Source organism: Pseudochaenichthys georgianus, chromosome 17, assembly GCF_902827115.2.
Source record: "Pseudochaenichthys georgianus chromosome 17, fPseGeo1.2, whole genome shotgun sequence".
NCBI lineage: Eukaryota > Metazoa > Chordata > Actinopteri > Perciformes > Channichthyidae > Pseudochaenichthys > Pseudochaenichthys georgianus.
Genome location: NC_047519.1, coordinates 25,606,156 through 25,631,496, shown reverse-complemented (window position 1 = coordinate 25,631,496; position 25,341 = coordinate 25,606,156). Strand labels below are relative to the sequence as shown.

Genomic DNA, 25,341 nt, shown 5'->3' with positions numbered 1-25,341 from the left:
AATACGACACCCTCTGTCCTTAGACCCTCACATCGTACAAGGAAAAACTTCCGAAGAAAACCCACAGTTTAAAGGGAAACATGGGAGAAACCTCAGGGAGAGCAACAGAGGAGGGATCCCTCTCCCAGGACGGACAGACGTGCAATAGATGCCGTGTGTAAATTGAAAAGATAATACATTTGCAACATAGGTAGTCGAAATGTTTGGAAATGCATGTGTGTATAATAGGAAGATGAATCCACGAGGATATCCATCCAGATGATCCAGGACCACAGCCACGACTCGCGATCCAGGGCTCGCGATCCAGGACACAGTACCGCAGGATCATCCATGTCTCCGGATCCCGGCGTATATAGACACCAAAAGAAAGAAATTTGGGGAAGCTGGGTTAATCGGAACATGAGAGTACACAGGTATAGACAGAGAGAAGGAAGAAGTAAGATGTCCCCCGACAAACTAAGCCTATATCAGCAAAACTAGGGGCTGAATCTAATCAGCCCTAACTATAAGCTTTATCAAAAAGGAAGGTCTTAAGCGCACTCTTAAAAACGGATAGGGTGTCTGCCGCCCGAACACAAACTGGAAGCTGATTCCACAAATGTGGAGCTTGATAAGAAAAGGCTCTGGCTCCCATTGTACTTTTAGAGATTCTAGGAACAACCAACAACCCTGCTTTCTTGGAACGCAATGCCCTAGTAGGACAGTAGGGTATAATGAGTTCTTTAAGGTAAGATGCCTCTGCCAACCGCCGACGTTCCAAAGCACCTGTCTACCAGGTGGGCCAAAAGGTATGGCTTTCCTCCCGGGATATTCCTTTACGGGTGGATTCGAAGAAGCTTGCACCTAGATTCATTGGACCTTTTGAGATTGTCAGGATAATCAATCCCGCAGCAGTAAGGCTAAGACTGCCTCGGACTCTGCGGATCCATCCCACCTTGCACGTTTCCAGGATCAAACCTGTCCGAGAGAGTGCATTGGTTCCTGCGGTCCCTCCCCCACCACCCCCCCGGATGATTGACGGCGGGCCTACGTACACACTCCGACGACTTCTTCGTTCCCGTCGCAGAGGAAGAGGAGTCCAGTACCTGGTGGACTGGAAGGGTTACGGCCCTGAGGAGAGGGCTTGGGTTCCAGCTCGTCATGTGTTGGACCCCAGGCTCATCAGGGAGTTCCATCGGCGTAATCCCGAGTAACCGTCTAAGACCGTCACGTCGACGGGCAGAGACACAGGGAGAGTCTCTCCTCCTACCGTCAGTTCTTCAGAGGAGGACAGCGAGGGGCCGGCTTTTGATGAGGATGCAGATTCCCACAGGGGGCAGGAGAGGGAGGCCGAAAGAACTTTTTCAGATGAGTATTAATCCCACCTCCCACCCTCCTCTGTAGATTAGCATTTAGGGACGTCAGGAGCCGTCCATTAAGGGGGGGGTTCTGTCATAGTCTGCTCCATCATTCACCAGTAGTTTTCCATTCACCTGTCTCACCTGTTTTCCACACCCACTCGTTAGCTCACTCTCTTTCTCTTCTGCACCCATTAGCTTCTGCCAGTATTTAAACCCGCACCTTACACACACTCTTTGCCAGATTGTACTTTGCTACTTTACACTGCTACTTTGAATGATTGTGGAACATATAGCCTGATAATAAAGACATATTCATAATATTTAATAAAGAAGTGCTAATTAATGGAAAAACTTCCTTCAACAGCTTAGTTGGAATTGGGTCTAACATGCACGTTGATGGTTTAGAAGAGAGAATCATTGAATTTAATTGTTCAAGGTTAATGGCTGAAAAGCATTCTAGTTTACTATCTAGTGCAGGGGTGTCAAACTCAAGGCCCGGGGGCCAAATTTGGCCCGCGACTTCATTTCCTGTGGCCCCGCAAGAGCTTGCAAAGAATATAATACGTTTATTATACGGTTACATGCCACTTTACAGAAGCAGGTTGCCCACAAACTACATGTCCCACAATGCATCTCGTTTGCGCACTGAAGAGACTTGCAATTATTTGCCCTGGACTTCTGCTTTCAAACGTAGTTAGTTATTACCCTATCCGATAATAATCCAATTCAGAGGCAATAATGTAATGTAATATATTATTTTATATATATATATATTTATATATGTAGTAGTTACAACCGGCCCTTTGAGTGCAACCATAATGCTAATGTGGCCCGCGATGAAATTGAGTTTGACACCCCTGATCTAGTGTAATATTAGAACTTACATTTCCGGGAACTGTTGATAACACTAAACTGGTCAAAGGCAAGAACATTCATTTTGTTTCTAAGAGTAACAATTTTATCGTTAAAAAAGCACATAAAATCATTACTACTGAGTGCTATGGGAATAGAAGGCTCAATCGAGCTGTGGCTCTCTGTCAGCCTGGCTACAGTGCTGATAAGAAATCTTGCATTATTCTTATTCTCATCTATTAATGAAGAGTAGTAGGCTGCTCTCGCTTTACACAGTGCTTTCTTATATTCATTGAGAGTAATATGCCAAATTAAATGAGATTCTTCAAGTTTAGTGGAACGCCATTTCCTTTCAAGTTGTCTCGACTTTTGCTTTATTTTTGCGGGTTTCGGCATTATGCCATGGAGCTAATCTATGTTGTTTTATTTTCTTCTTTTTCAAAGGAGCAACAGAGTCTAATTTTATTCGCAGCGCATCTGTAGCACTATCAACAACATGATCAATTTGGGGTGGTGTACATTTTGTATAAGTTTCCTCCCTTACATGCAGACATGCTATCGAGTTAAGTATTGGTGGAATCTCTTCCTTAAATGTGGCTATAGCACTAACAGATAGGTTTCTGCTGCAAGAGCTTTTGACTAATGCTTTGTAGTCTCGTAATAGTACTTCAAAAGTTACTAAGAAATGGTCGGATAAAGCAGGATTATGCGGTTCGACTAATAGTTGCTCAATTTCAATACCATAAGTCAGAACAAGGTCGAAAGTGTGATTATAGCAGTGGGTTGGTTTATTTACACTCTGACAGAAACCAACAGAATCTAATATAGAGTTAAATGCAACAGTAAGGCTATTTTTATCATCGTCAACATGAATATTAAAGTCACCTACGATAATTACTTTATCTGTTTTAAGAACCAAAGTTGATAAAAACTCAGAGAATTCTGCTAAGAATTCTGAATAAGGACCTGGTGCACGGTACACTGTAACAAATAAGATTGGCTGCAAAGTTTTCCAGGTCGGATGCGTAAGACTAAAAACGAGGCTTTCAACGGAGGTATAATTTAATTTTGGTTTAGTATTGATAAGTAAACTTGAGTCAAAGATTGCTGCAACTCCACCTCCTCTGCCCGTGCCTCGGGCAATATGAGTATTGATATGGCTGGGTGGAGTGGCCTCATTTATGCTGACATATTCTTCATGTCTCAACCAAGTTTCAGTGAGACAGCATATATCAATATTATAATCTGATATTAAATCATTTACCAATATTGCTTTAGATACTAGAGATCTTATGTTTAAGAGACCACATTTAATATTCCTATTTTGTTGCACTGTCGTAGTTGTTACATTTACTTTTATTAGGTTATTATGTATGACACCTCTATTAGGTTTTACCTTAAATTGTCCTTGGGCAGACACACACACCGCTAATATTGGGTATTTTATTGGGTTGGGGATTCCAATGGACATGGGTAGATTTTGCGTCCTTAAAATCCCCACAATGCTTTGCGCACGGACCAATTTCAAAAACCCTTGCGGAGAATTGCTGAACCGACGCAGCACACATTTAAATGTAAGTATGTAGTGGCGTAGAACATGTGTTGGTAAATAATATTATGTTACTTTGTTACTTTTGTTATCACCAAAATTAAAATGTGTTCCGTGAAAGTAAAGCAAGTTCATAATTAGATAGACATCGTGAGGTATTTATTTTTGGTAGCCTACAGTTTATGTTGAAACCGTTAGAGAGTGGCACACTTGTTAGCCTGTTCCATTCTTCTTCGTTTTCCGAAGCCGTGGCTTGGAAGCATACTTGCTTCGTTTCTGAAGGAAGTGACTTGGAAGTACGCGACTACCAAGCCAGCATCCTCGCGATTGAGAAACGGCCGGTCATAAACTGGCAACATCAACAATATGTTAGGGCAGCCCCTCCCTCCTTATGGGAGATAACGGCTGCTCAAGGTTGGTCAGCTGCGTCAGAGGGCGGAGGAGTACATGCAGGGCAAATTATTCCCCAACAGCACACATCTTGTTGAAATGCTTCTTTTTGTGAGTTAGGCTAATAAGTTGTGGCAGAAATTGTAAAGGTATTTCACACGGTTTTGATACTGTTTTCTACGCAGGGCGATTTTCTGTTTACAGAGTTCTAGATGCGTTGGACTATGCAGGATGCTAATCAATCCTACCTTTCACTAAAAGGTTAACAGTTGAAGGCCCGGTTTATTCATACAAGTTAGAAAATATTTTCACCAAAATCCTTCTGTTTACTTTTTCTTTCCTTCACAGTGAGGTTCAAACTTCCAGATAATATTCACAGTGAACAAGGCCATCTTTGAAAAGGGGCCAGTATCTTGAACCAATCAATGCGTCTTTTTTAAATATCTTAGCTGGGCAAAAGAGTCCATCTGTCAATGATTAAGAATGTACTCATAATAAATGCAGTTTGCAGGTCAAATGTAGGTTACTCAAGTGTTGAAAAATACATTCTTCATCACTTCCTGTTACCGTGAATTAGTTGAAAAAACAAACACTAAATTATTTCATGGCATGGTAATTCAGTGGGTTTAATGAATTCACAGTATTGTGTTTGTTGTATGTGTTTCCCCAAACTACTTTTCAAAATTGGTCAGGGAGAAAGTGCTGAGGTCTGCTGCCCAGCTCATAAATAGAAATGAAGAGGCACACCTGGATCAAAGAGCCATATTAGGATAATATACAGCTGTCACTTTGGTTTTTTCCAAAAATACAGGGAAAGAGGACCACAGCGCAGACCTTTTTATGTTATACTGTATTTTAGATAAGGATCTCTGACAGTCTGGGGAAAGATACTGTGAACAAACTATATCCCAAGCTCAGGTGCTGGGTTGAATTTGAGGTTGTTGAATAAGTGATGGCGTCCAAGTCCATTAGGGAATTGTCAGAATTCTCTTTGTTGGCAACCTAGAGATCATTTCAAAGATTTACGAGGCATCCGATGAGTCACAAACCAGAAAAAGGTCTTAACTTATCTGAGGTCACATGATGTGAAAAATATGGATTGTTTTCTGTTCTCTTTATATTGATTTGTTTACCTGATGTGTTGAAGGACATTAAGCTTAACGTTAGATGTAATAAACAAGGTGTTGATACAGACACTTTGATACCTGTGCGGGCGACTGTATCACACAGACAGAAAACAGATAGGACTTCTCAGATTCTCCTGCTAAGGTTCTGGGCGATGTCTGTAAAAAGGGGAAAAATCCCTGTACTTTGGCAGATCACTTGCTCTTTTAAATATTAAATAAAGCTCAGACATTACACAGTGGATGCCTTCTCTGATGCTCAGCCAAAAGCAGTGGTTATCAGGCCAAAAATAGCAAATGAAGACTGACAGGAGTAAACAGGCTGTTGCAAAACCCCAGACAACTGATTCAGATAAAGCATCTTAATTCAGAAAGCTATGATTGCATGTTTGAATGAATATCCATTTGAAATGTGGTGCCTAACGTCTTTTGCTCATGACCCCTAAAAGTCTGCTTGCTACCCCTTGTCACTGGTTGCATAAGTCTACCACTTTCATTCTTCTATTAGAACATTTATCTGTAAAACACTGGGAGATTAGGAGGGAGCCATTACGGATTTTTAAAATGAGCACTCTAAGCTTGAGAGGGTTAAATAAAAAATTGGATTTACGTTTAGTCTACTTTATTACATTTTGTCTCAAAGATCATTCATTTTTTGCGAATAATTGGATTCACAAATTGACGTTGAAATATTTAGGGTTATCCATAAATACATTTAAAAGAAAGATTTGAATATACTGGGTTTTGAAAATTGATGGACAACGGAATCAGATGGGCTGATATGATGGGTGGGATATTCTGTAAAATATTCTAATCTTATATCAGAGTAGAATAGTATACATATGTATATATATTTAAAAGTAAGATTATGTTTTGTATACTTGTGAGTTGCAGAATGGTGATGTCTAAATGATATCTATATATATATACTTGTTTTCAAGGATTGAAGGGAAAGTAGAAACAGCGCCGACACCACACTGATGAAGACAAGTTGAAAATAGAGTTGGGTTTCCATTTGGACAGACTTGTTCTGCACCTAGCTGTGTGTGTGTCATGAATGCAAACACCATAAGTGCCTGAAGATGTGAACGGTAACCAATAATCACAAGGGATAAAGCGGAGATTAGAGGAACGTCTCAGAAACAAGCAGAACTTTGTTTTTTAGAAATATCTTTGCTCTAGTTTTCTCCTCTTAAATATTTAACAACCCTGCAGATTGATCTTGAAACACAGAAAACGTCAACATGTACGTACAGTGCACAAAGTGAAACAGTTACAATGGCTAATAAAGGAGTCAAATGTGGTGTTAAACTGAGCACCAACTTTTTTTTAAATATGTACACATGCAGGACGGATTTTCTTTTCATCCCAAAGTATCATAAACCAAAAACCACCACCGCCTCAAAGCCAAAGATCCGGCAGCGCTGACTGTGGCTGAAAAAGCTGAAGTATAGTACAGTGTCTCCCTCCATTCATAGTGATGAATGGACCCCCTCTCTTTGTCAAAACACCGCACGCAGAGACAAAAGGCTTCGATGATGAGCAATTGTTTTTGAACAGGAATATGTAGACCTTTGTGTGTGCAAAGTATTGATGTCAAAGTGAAAAATGTGGCTCACTTTTCTTTCTCTAATCCGGCTCCAAAAAAGCATATAATTCTTAATGTGCTGCCAGTATGATGCATGAAGGTGGGTCTCTGGAACAATGTTATGGTGCGAGCGTGTGAGGGAGGTGTATCGATCAGATTAGAGAGTAGATACAATATGTTGACCTCTTGACATCTGTAAATTGAGAGCATTTATTTTCCAAATATTGTTGCTCTATCACAAAACTGGAAATGCAGCTCAGATGAGGAAACAGAGAATGCATCCGTGCTGCATGTACCTTACATGACATCCACTTACTCAGATTGTGTGCACGTAATAGTGTTAGCTTAGCTCTACTGTACAAAACACAATGTTCAAATCAAATCTCTCGCAGGCTTTTTTTGTGTTGTATTTGTCTCCTCTCATCCTCCTGTTAATCCTATAATAAAATATGACGGTTTGCACACAGACCGTAGAGATTATTGAATTGTTGGTTCATTTTGAAGATTAATCTGGGACAACATATTCCTTGTGGCGTTGTGAAACACCACAGCCTCTAATGGCACGATGTATCCCTCTAAAACAGCGACAAAACTGACTCTGGGTTGGGAATTTCTCACACTGATGTAAGATAGTCCTATTACACACCATGTGATAAATGTTTGACATGCAGAGCAGCCATGAAACCTCTGATGAAATCACATAAACAAATGTGACTGTGCATCATAACAAATGGCCCTACTGCATACAATTGAGCATCAATATTATCCCCTTATGGCCTTATAGAACACATTCGTCTCGTGTGAGTTGTTTTGGGAGTTTTTCACTTTAGACTTCTTCTAATACATACAATAATATGAAATACAGACTGCCACTCTTTGTATCTTCCAACAGCCAATCTTCCTATACTCAGCAGCAAATAGAAAGGAGGAGTAGACGTTTCAATATTCGCCTGTCGCCAGAGAAAGATTTCAAATATATATTATACAGAAATGATATACAGAATGCATTTCGCTCCACCTCTGTGCACTACCTCAATGCAAATCCTGATGTTGCCCTGTTGGGGTCAGTTGTAATTACTATATGTGTGTCGGTGGAGTTGTAAACCGGAGCTGAGTCGAGATGCGTGTCTGAAAGGCAATCCGACAGGAAGTCAATGTTGACCAAAACCTGAGATAAAGAGGCTGGCAGTCCGAGACCTGCTCCAGAAAGCTGAGGCGGTGCTGTCGGTCTTTGTAAGTGTGTGTGTGTACTCCTGTATGTCTATCTATGTGAGGACCAACATGAGCAGACCAAAGAAGTGAGGACATGTTTGCAAAGAGAAGACAATCTGGTCGGTCCTGACTGTTTTAGGTTTAAGACTTGGTTTCAGGGTAAAAAATATAAATTAGGTTCAGGGGCTTGGGAACACAGTAAGCCAGACATTGTTGTGATTGATTAAAGGAGTAGTGCAACATTTGGGGCAATATGCGTATTTGCTTTCTTTATTGAGTCTCTGCTTGTTGCTTGGTAACCTCACAATTAAGACATTACTAGGCACTGCTCCACCTCATGAAATGGTCTGGTATAACCCCCTGCAAGCACAACTTGACGTTTTAACACGTTGATGTTCAAATCAACGAATAGAAAACAACTTGTTATAGTAATTAGTGAGCATTAAAGTTGCTGGTAGAATGATTTATTTTATAATTGTATACCCTTACTACTTTTAAATCTAGGCTGAAGACTTTTCTTTTTGTCGCTGCTTTTAATTGAACTATTCATATCTTAAACTGGACTGTAACTTTTATCCATGTACTTTTTCTTTTAATGTTTAATTGAACTATTCATATTTTAGACTGCACTGTAACTTTTATCCATGTATCCATTTATTTTATTAGCTTTTCTTTTTTAATGCTTAATGTCTTTCATTTTTTGTAAAGCACTTTGAATTTGAACCTTGCGTTGAAAAGTGCTATATAAATAAACGTGCCTTGCCTTTCCTTGCCTTGCCTTACTCGATGCTAAACTGAGCTAGCCATCTACTGGCTGATATAAAAGTGGCATCAATATTTATATCTAACTCTCAGAAAGAAAATAAACATTGGTTTAAGGATAAATCTTGTGATATTCTTTAACCTTCTTATTGTCAATAGTTAAAGACCAAACCACAAGGAGGCGTCGTCGATTTTTTACTTTCTCGTAAAATGTGTTGACAATAAAATATATTTCTTGTGTGCTCTTGTTTCTTTCCCATTTTCTTTGTGTGTGTGTGTGCATATAACTCATATTTGAATAGTTTGACATTCTAAACTAAGGGTTATAGCTGCTTTTATTCTCTGTTACGAGTATGCTTTTTGAAAGTGGCTCGTTGCTTAAGTGCTCGTCACCAAGTCAGGCGCTACTAATGTAGTTCGGGGGTGTCATGTGACCCATGTTCCTGCAGGCAACTGTGTTAAGTCAAAGTGGAGGAGTGGAAATGAAAGCGCAGGGGTATTGTTGTTGCTGTCTAATGCAGTCTTATGTCACTCTAACATCATGTTAGCCCTTAAGCAGCCCACACATCATTAAGAGGAGGAGGTTTTTAAGCTCATAGCACTTGTTTCCCTGGTCATGCAGGTCATTATCACTGTGGGGCTTTGCGATCCACATGCCATAGTGGTCCTTTCAACGGACACTTCTAACCCATAGCTCCATTAAATCAGTAGTGAGCAGAGCTGCATTTATCGCTCCGCAGCACATGTGGTCAACTTTGTTCATATTCTAATGAGGAAAGCAGAAGGCCAACTGGGAGAGAAATTGGTTTTCCTGCAAGAAGTCTAAAATGTATTCTGCTTCTAGATTGCTGTTTCAGAGGCGGTGATGAAATAAACAAGTCATATTCGAATCCAAGCAGCTCGTTTTGAAACAACCTTACTTTGTCTGACATTTTGGCCCCCTGACTTTTGAGTGTAAAACAAACTGGAGACATTTAAGATGTTTTCCCACAACACCAAATTGTTGAAATCAGAATTTGGAATTTGTTTTGTGCAAATAGAGAACAATAAATGTCTATTTAAAAATAAAAGTAAATTATTTACCAGCTGACCTTGTAATGCCATGCTTTTTAAAATATATTTAGCTCCTGCTAAATAAAGTGCTTTTAAAACACAGGAACTGAAATAAGAGCTGGAAATGGAGCACACTATTCATAAAGTTCTCACATATCATGGGACAGGAAATACTTTATTGATAAAAAGATCATGGGAACATGAAACGTTGTATTGGTCAGCTGATTTCTTGCTTCAAAGCTGTAGTTCAGTACAGATAATCACTGCTCTACCATGATGGACCAGGATCCAGAGGGCATAGTTGTCACCACAATTCTGCCTATAACCTTTTTCCATTTTGCCAGAGAAAGTAGGAAAACATTTTCTTTAACAATTGGATATATAAAAATGTTTTCCCCAGCTGTGGATTACTAAAGCAGAACTTTGATGATAGTCCATTGAAAGCCATCATCCATGCTTCACTGAATCCTAAGCGTGTCTTGCTCTGATAAAATTACAAAGTGCAGTCACAATCACAGACAGCAAAAGATAAAAAGAGAGGCATGATTTTTATGCAATTTGCCTTTTTCATCCTCCCCCACTTCATGTCATCCATACGATTTCCAATTTATTTGCTTCCTGGTCTAAAACCACTAGTTTGCTTGAACATTTCCACAACCGTATAACAACTATAATTGGTCTCCTGTGGCTTTAGAGTCCCTTGCCTGTTCTTCCATTAACACCGCCACAGAGCTTCCTGGCTGCTGTCCATGGTGCTGATCTGTAAATGACGGCTTTGTGGTGGAGGATGCCTCCATGCTGCAGTCCTCTCTCACAACCGCTACTTTAAACCTTCTCCTGTCTCAAGCATGATTGGTTTTCTGGAATACACAAAGGTATGTTGAAATCCCCCAAAAAGGGTACTTATTTCTAAGTCAAATATTGGGAGAAAAATTGCTTTGGCCTGAAGGTGATGCACCAACATAACAAACAAGAAGGTGGTAGGTTTTCATATGTAAATGGGAACAACAAACATTATATATATATATATATGTATATATATATATGATATATATATTTTTGTATTATTCCACACAAAATGTAGATTTAATTTTTTTTCTCCAAATAAAAACACCAATCAAAGAGCCAATCAAAGAGCCAATCAAAGAGCCCGGCTTTCTTGTTGCTTCTTTCTTGTTTGCCTTTAAGGGTACAGTCTTTACGTTTTTTGTTGCCTTCTTATGATTTCGCCAACGCAGCTCAGTTGGGAATTGTCATGCCTAAACTGGATTTCTTTGGGTGTAATAGTACATTTCTACTGTTCAATTATTGATGGCTAACACCAGTGTAATGCGGCAAAACATTACAGGAAGAAGCTAAGTTGGGTGTTACAGATAACAGAGTATCTCACCTCTCCTGAGAGAACAGTTTCAAAGCTGTGTATTGGCCGTAATCACTCTTGTACCTGCAGAAGAAAAACAGAAGACAGGAATCCCTCAGGGATTCACGTGAATGGCATTAAATAAATATCAATCATATTTTCTTGTTAACAAAAGACAACTGTCCTCTGGTTCCTTTAATTAGTTGCAACTGAAGAGAAAACTCCCAAGCCCAGGATCATTAGTATTTGCAAAGCCATTCAGCTCCCTGTGGTTTCACTTAATTCACACTTTACTCTCTGTAATGAACTCTTTTGCGTCCCATCCTCATTAGCCCTATGGAAATGTATTAAACGCTGCGGGGTCGAGGGTGACATTGTTTCGCCTTTGATCACCACCCACCGCTAAAAGCTAGTAATTGCCGATTCTATATGCGAAAAGCGTCTTCCCTGAAACAGCGGCGACGGGCAGGGATCAGATCAGAGAAGCAAATCATAAACGAGTTGTGAATCCAGAAGTCACATGTCGAATATCTCTCTACGCAGAAGCTATGCGCTACTACCACCCACCCCCCTGAAATACGCTTTTAACTTGTAGGCTACAACCAGGCTACAACCCATCCTCAATATGTTCTGCCATACTGTAAACTGGGCGTGAACAAAAATAAGAATATCCTATTCAGCTAAGTGGATTGAAGCTGCTCAGTTAAAGGTGGCCACTGTGAGGATTGCAACGGCTCCTCACACAGGAACAGAGACGCACATGCAATTTGCTGATAAAGCGGCAGCTTCACTTCTCCATCTCTCTTTTTCTTTGTGATTGCATATTCTAATTCAGAGCGCCAAACTGGCCGTGATCCAGCTCGTTTCAGGCAACACCTCTGTACGAAGGTCTAAAATAAACGTGAGGAAACTTTCTGCAGAATCTGTCTCTCCGGCTGTAGGTGCGCAGGCAGAAATTGCACACTGAGCAGCCCGTGTACACAGGCTACTGCTCCTAGCGCTTTGATTTACACTGGACAACACTTTTAAATAGCATTACTAAAGGTGGGTGGCGTTTAATCGTGCTCGTTGTCGGAACAGCTTGAGCTAATACGCATGCAATTACGAGTGGTTGATCATCGCCATTTTATGCTTTTTCAACTTGTAGGTTCCAACAAAAAAAACCGCGGATTCTCGTAGTAATTACCGTACGTGTGTGTGTGCGCGTGTGTGTCTGCGCGTGTGAGAGAGAGAGAGAGAGAGAGAGAGAGAGAGAGAGAGAGAGAGAGAGAGAGAGAGAGAGAGAGAGAGAGAGAGAGAGAGAGTGGGGGGGGGGGGAGGTGATTATTCAGTTGGCCTCAGGTGAATTTTTTTGTATTGCAGATTTGTGCTATATGGAACCATGAACTCATCAGCAGGTCCAGGAAATTACCGCAGGGGGTCCACTAAGGGTGAGAAGGTAAGCTTCCTGTTTTTACTTCTTGCTCACATCCTGTATGCCCTTTCTTACCACCAGGTTAAAATACACCATCGTTGAAGTACTTTTGAGGACACACTTGTTTGTGAGAATCAGGTTGTATGTCCTTTGCTGTGGACTCACCCTCAGCAGTAGAAGAAAACGACCAGTCATGCTGAGAATATTAGTATTTTAGCTTGATTTAAAACTTGTTCAGACCACACTGGACATTATTATTATTATTTATTCAGGAACTCATATCAGGCATAAGTTCTCTTGTTACAAAAAGTCATAATAATTTGCACAAAAAAAACTTAACTGCTGGTAACAAGACACATCAAATGTCTGGTAGCTTTTCCTTTGCTTCTAACAGTTAAGACTATATACATCTAATCATTTGATAAGACACTTGTTTGCAAAGTTCAGGGCCTAAATGAATCACACCCAAGACAATTAGTTATACTGAGTCTTGTTTTTCTCTATTCCCTCCCAGCTCTGACTTGATTGTTTGTTTTGATTGTTGATTGTGTATCTGCATGATTAGTCATAACCTACCTAAGTAAGCTGAATGGGGTGTTTTTTTCCACATTCTATTAAACAAAACACACCAGAAATGAAACCCCATAGAGGGGGAAAACATCTTTTTTTGGTTTTGCCCCTGCAAAAGCACTCCCATAATGCCATGTTCCGAGTAACACTCACACACATTGATTTTGGTTTCAATAAGCGACTGAAATATGTTGATGCATGGCTGATCTCTGAGGAGGAGCTGTGAAATATTTAAATTGTGACAAATCTGTCTGCCTCTAGGGGGCATGTCATCACCAAACATGTTTCCAGATCACAGGCTGTAGAAGATTATTTCTAGGTGTTTCAGTAATCAGAATTAGACATTTAGTGCCACGTGCACTATATAAAAAATGCTTTTGTTTGTTTCAGGATTACACTGTACTTATATACAGTATATTCTACATACTTAAAAACCCTTAAGAACAACACAAAAGGGTGTGAAATGCTCAGTGTGTTGACCAGTTGATTTACTGAACTACCTTATTCACATTTGGATCTCACAGTCCTGCATGTTGTGCCAGATAGTGTTTTATTAAGTTGTGTCACATGTGGCTGTGAGGCTGCTTTCCCTGAAGATTCACTTATTTGTCAGTTTCTGCTGGATTGTAATGAATTGGACTGACTCTTGAGATCAACGGATGTTTTCTGTTCAACAAATGCTGGAGTTAGTTTGCCCTCTGCTGGAGGCACAACCTCACTCTCTGACTATAGATCAAGCTTCCTCACCAAGCTTTTACCAACTTGCTGGCATCTTGTCAGATTTCTTTCTCCTATTATTTTGACTTTCCAACCCTCAAGTCAGTTTCTTTCAAACAAATGTCACCACTTGCGCTCGGAAGCCATGAAACTCTAAAAGTCCTGAAAAGTAGCGTTTCTGTGACCAGAGTTTGACTCCTTAAGGACTCACAGCATAGTCTACTCAATTCTTCCGTAATCTGCTGTCAATTTGCATAGTAAAATAAATCATTAAGTCTAGCTGTGAATATCCGAGCTGCCCACTCTCAGAGGATAAAGCGAATTCGGAGAAAATGCAGACATGTCATCCAAAAACTCATTACGCCCAATTTGGTTATTATGATCCTGCCTTGAGAATGAAAGGGCTATGACTTACAGAGACTTAGCTGTATCTACATGGATACATTCCTATTCATGCTTTTGCAGTTTTCTCCTTGCCGCTTTTTTCCTCTTGTTTTGCTCTGTTCAAAAATATTCCGTATTTACAGCCATTTTGCCATTTCCTAGGATATTAGCTAAACAATATTGCCAGGCAAAAAAGCAGCTGCTCTTCACAGACAAGTGTCACATTCTTACTGTAGATCCTCATCGTCACTCCTGTTGAAGTGTGTACAGCTATTAGTCAGAGCCCATCTTTTCATAAAGCAAGTGTCTACGTATCACTCATAATAATTATTTCTCAGTAATGACATTTCAAGTATTTCTTTAAGAGATGATAGCAAGGATAAGATTTTAGTGTTTTCTTAAAAGGAAGAAAATGTTATTTTAGTTGGGAAATGTAAAACAGAGACAATTATTTTAGGTAAGGGCCCTTCACAAGTAATATATTGTGCACTATAATGCATACATTTTCCGTCCAAGATATTTCTAAAACATAATTTGGAGCCCTTTGAAATGTTACAAAGTGTCCCCAAGTTGGCAACTTTAACAAAGACTGAACTTCATTAAGCTATTCCAGTGTTTGTTGTCTGTTGTTGTTGTTGCTACTTCTGTGGGTGTTTTTGATGTTTTCTGTGGAGATTATGATTGCTTTGATAATGAAATGACACCCAAGAGGATTCACAAATCACAACATCTCAAAGGGCTCTGAGGAAACTAGGCTATTAAATGCAACTGTATATATTGTATTCCTAGTATTTTGTATATTGCTGCAATGCCATTGTCAAGTCCCATTTGAAATGCATTTAAATAAGATGGAAAAGCTTCTTACCATCTTTTAATCATATTCAGACATGGCCCAGATTGAATCATCAGCATCCATTTGTCCCTCCTACACCAAAAAGCAGACAATACACTTCATATGTTTGCCTTACAGTGTCTTTCCTCATCTGTTGTGATGGCTGCCTCTAGTGTTGCCCATTGCCTGATGCTTTTTAAGGTCAGTAGCTTCTTCTGTGTCTAGACTTCCATCATTTGCATTTACTGAGAAAGACTCAGAGGCAATCAGCTTACAGGACTCTCTGTTTGCAAACGGTATTATTTCACTCTCGGCAAAAAAGTCACAGTTATTCTCTCTAATGTTCCAGCGCACAGTGAAAATGTTTGTTTGCTATTTATCTGGGGGGGTCGTGTTGCATGTTATTATTATTATTATTATTCAAGTGTATTTTCATTACTTTAATCTGTTTGATCAGGTTAGTTTTGAGTTCAGCTGTATCAGAGCCGCCTGAAAGTGTGTGTCAAGGATTTGCTGGCCCAGAATCATGCAGACAAAACTTTCACGGAAACAATTTGTATGCATCAGGAATATGCATGGATGAAATGCCTTTCAGGAGCTTTCAGTATTCATCTAGCGAGCCCCCTTTGTATTTCTGCATTGAACCACCCATTGAATCGCCTGCTTCAAATGTTTGCATTGCTGCCCACAGCCACCGCTGGTACAAAATGACTTTCATTTCCCTGATTTGCACACACACACACACACACACACACACACACACATGCTATGGGTACATCTCGATACCATCTGTTTATATTATCCAATGACCGCATTGAGAGTGATAATGCAGCGGCACACAATAGCACATTGTTCAATGAAATGAAATTCGTAGACGGGGAAATAACCAGGGAAGGCCAGCAGCGAGGGACGACACCATTCAACAGAAGTCATTTGTCACCACTAACTGCTGCGCCACAGGTTTGGCTCTCTAAGGGTAGGTTAGCTGTAGATGAGAACCGTGTTTATGAAGGCTTTACAGGTCTTGCGGCTTCTTGACACCCACACGTACTGTAGGCTCTTGATACTGGACAAAATCATGCTCTTGCATTGCTCCCGGGGTGCAGGGTTCATTCGTAGCTGTCTCCTGTAACGGATGACCTGACATATGGCTCTGTCTGAAGGGGAAGCCGCTTGCATTTCGCTGATAACGACCGACCCAATATGCACGTATTGCTGGATTCATTACTTTTTGGACAAAGCACATTGTGTTCTCCGTTCATATCTTTGCACTTCTGCCCTTCCATGTGCTCAAAGAGGAAGTGGACTGAGAAGCATACTAAGTACAGCAATGTGAATCGTTGGGATCCACAGGGATCTCCACAGGGTGGAGCGCTGGTGGATGATGCTCGGGGCCGTTGGGTCTATTAGCCAGGTATAGGTTCTGTGGTGTGACTGAAGGTCAAGATCAGAGCTGTGCTAAGACCATAAAGGTCGGGCGGTATAAAGTTGTGAAGTGAGTTTGGAAGGCAAGAGAAATATACTATTCGGAAGTATTTATTTTTGCAAACCACGCAGAGCTGTTGGGTATTTACCAGCCTTATTTATTGATCGGTTTGTGATTCATCAATTTAATTCAACAGCTGCAGACACCAGCTAGGTTGACATTCTTAGATAAGCTGAAAACTAAACTAATGGTGTCATTATTCCTCTGGTATCTGGTAATAAATCCAGCTTTCTCTTTCGATCTAGAGACCTGTATTCGTTTCCCCTCAATATGTGTGATTTAATAAAACCAAAATGCACACTGTCATTGGGATGTTTAAGTTCTGTTCTAAACTATGCCTGCAGTTTGTCAGTGCCATTGATAGATTGCACAGACTTTATTAATGATTTTGTTTTGACATCAGCTCTTAAAATGCTTTATTGGCAGCTTACATTCTAAAGAGTCAGCAGGAGGTGACAAACGAAATAAATTAGTCCAAGTAAGCATGTAAAAAAAAAAGAAATCAAGCTACTCATTGTTAGTCTTCTGTCTGTATAATAAAGCACCACATCACCTTTGCGCTTTACAGCAATATTGGCGCTGACCTTATAAACTAATTGCAATTACAGTGACTTACGGCCCGTCCACACACAGGCTACTGCGTTGAAACCTCCAACGCTTCTGCCCATTCACTTTGAATGGGGTGACGTCACTTTTAGCCGAACTGCATTTTGGGAAGCGACGTGGAGCGTTGCTGGCGTTGCTCACTTCAAAAGTTGAGCAATGTTCAACTTTTGGCGCCTCGGCAGAAGCGTCAGCCCATGAAATCCCGTTTATGCAAATCTGCCAGTACAAGCGCTAGCCAATCAAAGCGTCAACGCACGCTGCTGTGTGGACGCTCCGTTACTGCGAGAATGTTGATAATAATAGGAGTGTTTGTCATGGCTGTAAATGTGACAAAAATGAATTGAATATGTAGGAGGATCAATCAAGGGCCTGTTTAAAGGACTCTTGGGAAATGTCATGTCATGCACAAAATCAGCCTGCTAGTAGTAACGGCTATAACGACATCCAGCATGTCTTGTAGTAACTCACAGCAAGGGTGTAACTTTGGTTTGAGAAGTGGGGGGTGACACAAAACAGGGGGTCCTCCGCAATGAAACATTTTCTCAATTTAATTCCATTTCCTGCCTTTTTACAATATTAGGGACTATAGTGTTAACAAATCCAAGACAAATGTAGTGTATATAATGAGTGTGCACACTTATCTAGTATCCTATCCATGTGAACCTGTTTTATTTGTGATGACCTCACATCCTCTAGGGGGGTCCCGGGGGCATGCACCCCGGGAAGATTTTATTCTTTAAATTGAAGTTGAATGCATCAATCTGATGCACTTTGAGGGGAACATTAAGAGATTTATGGATAACACTCATATGAAACAGAACTGTATATATTTCAATAATCAAAAATCCATTAGAATATGCTCACAAGCAATAACACATAATTGATAAACTCTTCTCTCCTATCTTCATCTTACCTAGTCTGCATTCTTTCTTTTTATTTATGCATATTTGACTAATGACTCCCCTTTCAAACTTTATTTTTGTACTGACCTATAGTACACATTGGAAGGATTTCTTAACTTATTTTATATTACATAGATGGAAATATTTGTTTACATAGATGACCAAACCGTTTGAGACCCACTCAGATAACTTAGACTAAAGTTTACAATCTAATCACTCAGAGTCCTTTACCTGCCTGAGCTCTCCCTCTCCTTATTGTTGAAACAGCTTCTAATCTTCGTTAGCTCCAAGCTAGCACCAGATGCTAACAACAACCCCCGTAACTCTCTGTGTCACTCTCTCTACGTCTCTCTATGTCTCTCTATGTCTCTCTCTCTCTCTCTCTCTCTCTCTCTCTCTCTCTCTCTCTCTCTGTGTCTATGTCTCTCTCTCTCTCTCTCTCTCTCTCTCTCTCTCTCTGTGTCTCTCTCTCTCTCTCTCTCTGTGTCTCTCTCTATGTGTCGATCTCTCTCTCTCTCTCTCTCTCTATGTGTCTATGTCTCTCTCTCTCTCTCTCTCTCTCTCTCTCTCTCTCTTTATGTGTCTATGTTAGGGATGTGCATCTCCATCACTGAGGCCGATGTGATGCGCATCTCGATACGTTGCCACGATACGATACATTAACGATACATTTGAAACACCAGGCGATGCGATACGATACGATTCACCCCTGTTGCGATACAGTTCGATACGATTTGATTCAACATTATGCGATTCGGTGCGATACGATGCGATTCAACACGATGCAAAAATAATGATACTTCAATATGGTACGACAGAGGATTTTTGTTTTATTCCTTAAATGCATCAAATCATACATTAACAAAAAAGTGCTTTACATATTTGGTACTGCACATCCCATCATGCCGTTTATTTTTTTACCTTTAAAAGCTCTCCAGAGTACAGTACAATTGTATAACACCTCACAGTTAAACAATGTAAGGATGCATTGCTCATGATTAACAATGTGCAAATAACAGCTACCATAGTGCAATGCCCATACAGCTGCCAGCCTGATGTGCTTAACAGTCATAGGCTAACTCACCAGTGAGCAGAAAGCAGTGGGTTCTATAGGAACAATAAAGAATACAAATAACCTTTCACAAACAGCTCTTTCATAACTGCTTACAGTAAGGAAGACATTTAAATTATTATTGGCCGTCACAGGCTGCTGTAAACTAAACACCACTCTCTCTGACAGAACACCTCACTGAGTGATTTCACTCATGTCTAACTTCCAGGTTTCTCTTTTCAGCCGCAGACCCCATGTCGCCTCTTTATGTGCGTCTTTCTTGAACAATCCGAAGTGTTGCCAAACGTTTGATTTGTAGGTATTTTTCGGTGCGCTGTGTTTCTCTTTCTCCTCAACTTCCGTGTGTGTTGATAACTGAGACTCTCGGCCTCCGTAGTGGCGAAGCAAATATCAAAGATCGTCTCTGCTGAGCGTTGACAAGATGAGGGGATTTTGAATCGTTTTTTTACCGATGCAAAGACGCTACGCAATCGATGCATCGCGAGTTCAACCCGGTTCAACCCAAACTGTAGCCGATGTGCACTCTTTCAACCGGTGCACTCGCATCTTGAACGTGTATGCCGGTGCACCAATGCGAATCGGTGAATCTTAACATCTCTAGTCTATGTGTGTCTCTCTCTCTCTCTCTCTCTCAGTCTCTCTCTCAGTCTCTCAAAGTCTGACAGGAAAGAGCTCTCCCTCTCCTTCTTGTTGAAACACTAATCTCCGTTAGCTCCGAGCTAGCACCAAATGCTAACAACAACCCCTGTAACTCTCTATGTCTCTCTCTCTCTTTCTCTCACAAGATGCGCTCGTGCCACACACACACACACACACACACACACACACACACACACACACACACACACACAGACGCTCCTCTGTGACGATGACCGCTTGTGTACAAAAATAATAATAAACACATTTAAAAAGTGGGGGGGACACAAATGGGATTTTGAAAAGTGGGGGGGACATGTCCCCCCTGTCCCCAGTGGAAATTACGCCCATGACTCACAGTATGTTATTATTCCATGGCACAGTCACCAGAGCAATTGTTCTCCCAGATGAAACCTTATCTCCTGTAGTGTGCATACAATTATGAACTTTAGCTCATCATCATCCCCTGTGTATAGTATGGCTTTACATGCTGGTGTGATTAGCAGCGAAAGGAATACGTTTAGCATGCAGCTCTTCTCTTTAGTTCTCTTCTGTTTTATTTGAACTTTTATTACAATACAATACAGCTTTATTTATAGAGCACTTTAAACCTCCAGACCAAAGTGCTGTACAGGCAAATAAACAAAACAAAACATACAAAAAGTAACACAGCTCAGCTCACACACCATAAAACAAGTACAAGTAAAAACAATAGACAATTTAAAAGCAATAAAAGCAACGCTCTAAAAGATGTTAATATTCTAAGGAGAAGAGGTGGGTTTTAAGAAGCGATTTAAAAGCAGGCACTGTGGCGGCCTGTCTGATATGCGGGGCAGATCGTTCCACAGTGTGGGAGCCGCTACAGAGAAGCAACGGCCCCCTCTGAGCTTTGACTTGGTTCTGGGCACATTCAGGAGCAGTTGATCCGCTGACCTGAGAGGGCGGTTGGGCGTGTAAGGGTGTAGCAGCTCAGAAAGTAAAGAAAAGGATTTTGAAATGGATCCTAAAATGTATCGGCAGCCAGTGGAGCGAAGCCAAAATGGGGGACATGTGGTCATATTTCCGTGTGCCAGTTAAAAGCCTTGCTGCGGCATTTTGCACCCGCTGCAGACGAGCGAGGGAGGACCCGTATTGTCTCGTGTTCTGTGTTTTATGCTGCCTACTTCTTTTTATCAGCTGCTTCTGTCATCTCGGGTTTGGTGTCTGTGTGGAAATTGAACATGTAAAAGATGAGCTGAAGCCCGGCAGTCATTAGTGATAGACTGCTGCAGCTGCAGGGGGAAGAGTCTAGCTTTAAACGTGTCCATGAGTCAGTGACAAATTAATTCTGCTTGAATATAAGTATTTATGAAGCGTTGTGAATCCTCAAACCAGCTCCCACCACAGGGTGTAAAACATATCGCTGGCTGTGAAATAAGAACATAGGCATCCCAACTTTATTGTATTAACTTCTCCGATGAATAATTGGCAAGGCCATAACAGAATAGTGCACATTTAGCTCGTAAATGTTCAATTAGATACGAGCATCCGTAGCTGTGAATTGTACAACTTTAAGCAATGTGATGCCGCCTTAATGACCCTGCACCACACCTTCAATGTTTACACCACCTTAGCATCTTGAATTCAAACTCAAGCAAAATGCGGGACAGCAGCATCAATACAAGCCGTGATTCAGCCCCTGAGTCCACCTGGACGGAGATTGACCGTGTGTAGCCTTGTGGTTTACTGTTGTTGAATGAGTTATGAATGCTCCCTGTGTGTCTTCCCAAGGTACGGTGCTTCTAGCCTCCGGCTTTTTCATATTCAGTTGAGCAGATTTTATTACAAAAAGGTAAGGACTGTTGGGATCTCGATTGAAAAATACTACTTGTTGTTTTAAAAAAGCCATTTAATTCTCATTTTACCGTGGCTCCATGCTTTGGTTACGCAGTCTCAGCCCTGGGATTCAATACACACCGATACATAAATAAAGCAGAAGTGTGGATTGTGCCAGACTTCTGTCTTGTTAGCATAGCTTGATGTGTGTGTGTGTGTGTGTGTGTGTGTGTGTGTGTGTGTGTGTGTGTGTGTGTGTGTGTGTGTGTGTGTGTGTGTGTGTGTGTGTGTGTGTGTGTGTGTGTGTGTGTGTGTGTGTGTGTGTGTGTGTGTGTGTGTGTGTGTGTGTGTGTGTGTGTGTGTGTGTGTGTGTGTGTGGCCTAGCATTACTATACTTGTGGGGACCTAAATCTGTTTACATGTCACGTGTGGGGACTCGCCTCCCTTATGGGGACAAATTGGAGGTCCCCATAAGGGGAATCATTAATTTTAGGGTGAAGACTTGTTTAGGTTTAGGATTAGGGTTAGGTTAAGGGTTAGGGTTAAGCATGTGTTGGTTATGGTTACGGTTAGGATAAGTCTCCAGGATATGCATGTAAGTCAATTTCATGTCCCCTGAAGTGATGTATACATTGTGTGTGTGTGTGTGTGTGTGTGTGTGTGTGTGTGTGTGTGTGTGTGTGTGTGTGTGTGTGTGTGTGTGTGTGTGTGTGTGTGTGTGTGTGTGTGTGTGTGTGTGTGTGTGTGTGTGTGTGTGTGTGTGTGTGTGTGTGTGTGTGTGTGGGGGGGGGGGGGGGGTTGTATTTTATGATGTGGAAGACAGGCAGCATAAATATTACTCTGGCTTAATCACAACCCAGCTGCAAAGGGGACTGAATTGATACATTTCTTGGTAAAATGTGCACACACTCAGATTGGATAAATACACACACTGGAAGGGAAAAATGCCTCGTAAGCAGTATTGGTGCTGAAAAAATGTCAGTTACCTAGTATACAGTATATATGTGTGTGTTTTATGTTCTTACACTATTGAACTCTCCACCTTAGCCGGGAAAAGTCTTATTAGGAGAGTTTGAGTGTGTGTGAGAGAGGGAGTGAGAAAGCAAGGGAGTGAGCTAGTGAGGGAGGGAATAAGGACGGGAGAGATACGTAGCCTTTGGAGCAGCCTGAGAGGAGGAGATGCACCCCCCCTCCTCCTCCCCCTCTGTGTAGGCAATTCCTGTGTCTGTGTGATTGATTCACCCTGAGAGGAGAGAGGGAGGCGTTGTTGGTTGGGCTCCTGGACCCACGGGTCATCCTCTCCCTTAGCTGGAGGGGAGAGAGGGAGGGAGAGGAGAGGGGAGAACTTCTCGGGCACCTCCAGCAGCCTCAACTTCACAGCACAGAGGTGTGAGCGCTGCGAGTGGCACTTCTCACCATGTCTGTCCTCATAGCCACCCAGATGAAGATAGACACCAGCAGGACCTCCAGAAGGGTAAGGGGCCCTCTTAGCATGCATGGCACGCTGTGGGGGAATGTCTGTGTTTATGGGTGAGTCTCCTGCTCCTGACAGAAAAAGGATGCTGGCTGTTTTTGATAACAACTGGAAGAGCAGAAGGGGGCGGGCGGGACTCGACATCCCTTCCCAGGAACTTAATGGACAAACGCTTCTTGTTTAATTTTCTTTCTTCTAGTGACTTCTAATGAATGGTTGGTTACATATGCTGTGGAGAATGCTTTGTGCCTCATTGCTATTCTTTGTGAGGTGTTACCATCTAATGACTTCAGAGGGATCGAGCCATCGAGGGGAACATTGGGATAGATGTATGTATGCTTTGTTGTATACTCAGGTTCCTGGTTTGTATTCCTTGTTGGCTTGGTGTGAATTCAAACATTTTTGTTTACTCTTTGTTTATATGAAAATCATTCAGATGGCTTTCAGGAGGTCAGCTAATTGCTCGGCTTTGGTGAAATGCTGGCTTTATGCTGCTCTCTGTCTTGCATGAAAATTGGCTGCAAGGGAGATCGATGAGCATTAGAAGTTTAGGATAACTTGTGTTGTTTGCAAGCAATTATAGTGATAATAAATGTGATAACAAACACAAGCCAATAGTGATCATTAGATGTTTTGTTGTTGTTAGTTAAAAATGATTTTTTTCTTTGTCTCCAAATACTTTTAAGAAATAGTATTAAATATACTCTTCACATAAATGCATTGATGCAAGGAGAGAAGTATAGAATATGTTGTGCTGTTATGGTATAATTTGTAGCACTAAAATTCCCGCAAACATTATCTTATTGAAAAAAACGCAGGAGAAAAAAGGTGTTTTAAATCCTGTCTCACACTCATAAATTCCCTCATTTCGTTCACCCCAACCCAGTTTTCATCCGTTCTTTTGCCACACACACACAATCTATTCTCACAAAACCACACATGTGAAGATGAACTCTCAGTGTCACGCTCCCTCGTTCAGCTTATACGCTCAAAATGTCCCCCTTCTCCTCCTCATCTTCTGCTGCTGTCACAATCCTTGACTGTAGTCTGCCGCTCACGCAGCCAAAGCCTATTCTACGACATCAGCAGGCATTAAACTCCATTTCCTCAGAGACTTATCTGGTGAAATTTCAATTTGGGCTCAGTACATAGCTTTCCTTCATCCGTAATATATTGGAAGATTTAGCACTTACTCTCTGTAGAAGATACTAATATGGCAGTTCTACCATGCCATAGCATACTCTGTTGGTTACAGTCATGGAAAGCAGTTGACAAAGTAGAATTCTACACACCGCTCAGGCAAAAATAAGTTAAGAAACAAAACACAAACAAACATTATGTGGAATTAACATGAGACCGAATGTTTTTATGTATGTCGCTATAGCATGTTATCAAGTACAAATTAACTGATTTCAGTGAAATGTGAAGATTTCAGAGAGATGACATATTAGAATTGTAGTAAAGTATATGATTTGGACACAGTAATTGAACACAGTGTCGTGGCGCATAATAAGCTACGAGTTGTAAGGAGCCTAGTGTTGGGTGTAATTCAGTGATAATGTATTTCTCTGCTCAGTTTTATGGATTTTTTGTTTTCAGTCAGGCATAATTACATTTTGATGAACACTGAGGGGAAGAGGTTTCTACCCCGGGAGCAATGGTTATTTGTTATATAACACGGTTATCCTGATGGTAAATGAGTCATGCAACAAACACACACGTCAAAAGCAATGGATATTGTCAATCACATTACATTTTAGGCAGATGCTATTTGCACCAGGGTATATTTAGTGTTTCAAGTATCCTACATTTTACGTGTATATCCTTCACACCAAAGAGGCACAGTCTCTTAGAAGATGTCTTCAACACCAGTTTGGAAATCGCTTTTGGAGAGTGTCTTGGTGCATAGTGGCCTAATTCCACACTTTACGGCATTGTGTAACGAGGGCAGTTTGGGGCGGAGTGGGTTTAAATTGTTTAAATAGCCTGTGGTGTTGCTATTTTCATCTATCAGCTATCTGGGGAGCAATCATGTGTTTTGGAACTACATTTCCCATAAACAGGAAGTTGCCTCTTGTAACCTTAAATCTGGAGCCGCGTTTTTTTTGCCTACAATTTGTTTACATATGGGCGAATGTGCACCAGATTAGCAGTTTCTTTTTGCAGTGTTAACTTCAATGTGCAAAACTATCACTGGAAACTT

General features: G+C 41.0%; 1 protein-coding gene across 1 annotated transcript in view; it reads left to right on the top strand.

The window, feature by feature from the left end:
* Nucleotides 1–12,602: 12,602 nt before the first annotated feature.
* Nucleotides 12,603–25,341, top strand: part of LOC117462885 (A-type potassium channel modulatory protein DPP6-like) — a 110,594-nt gene continuing 97,855 nt past the window's right edge. Inside the window, exon 1 of the mRNA XM_034105246.2 lies at nucleotides 12,603–12,668. Within this exon, the coding sequence (XP_033961137.1) occupies nucleotides 12,612–12,668 (57 nt within the window). The 5' untranslated portion in view covers nucleotides 12,603–12,611. The remainder of the gene's footprint in view (nucleotides 12,669–25,341) is intronic.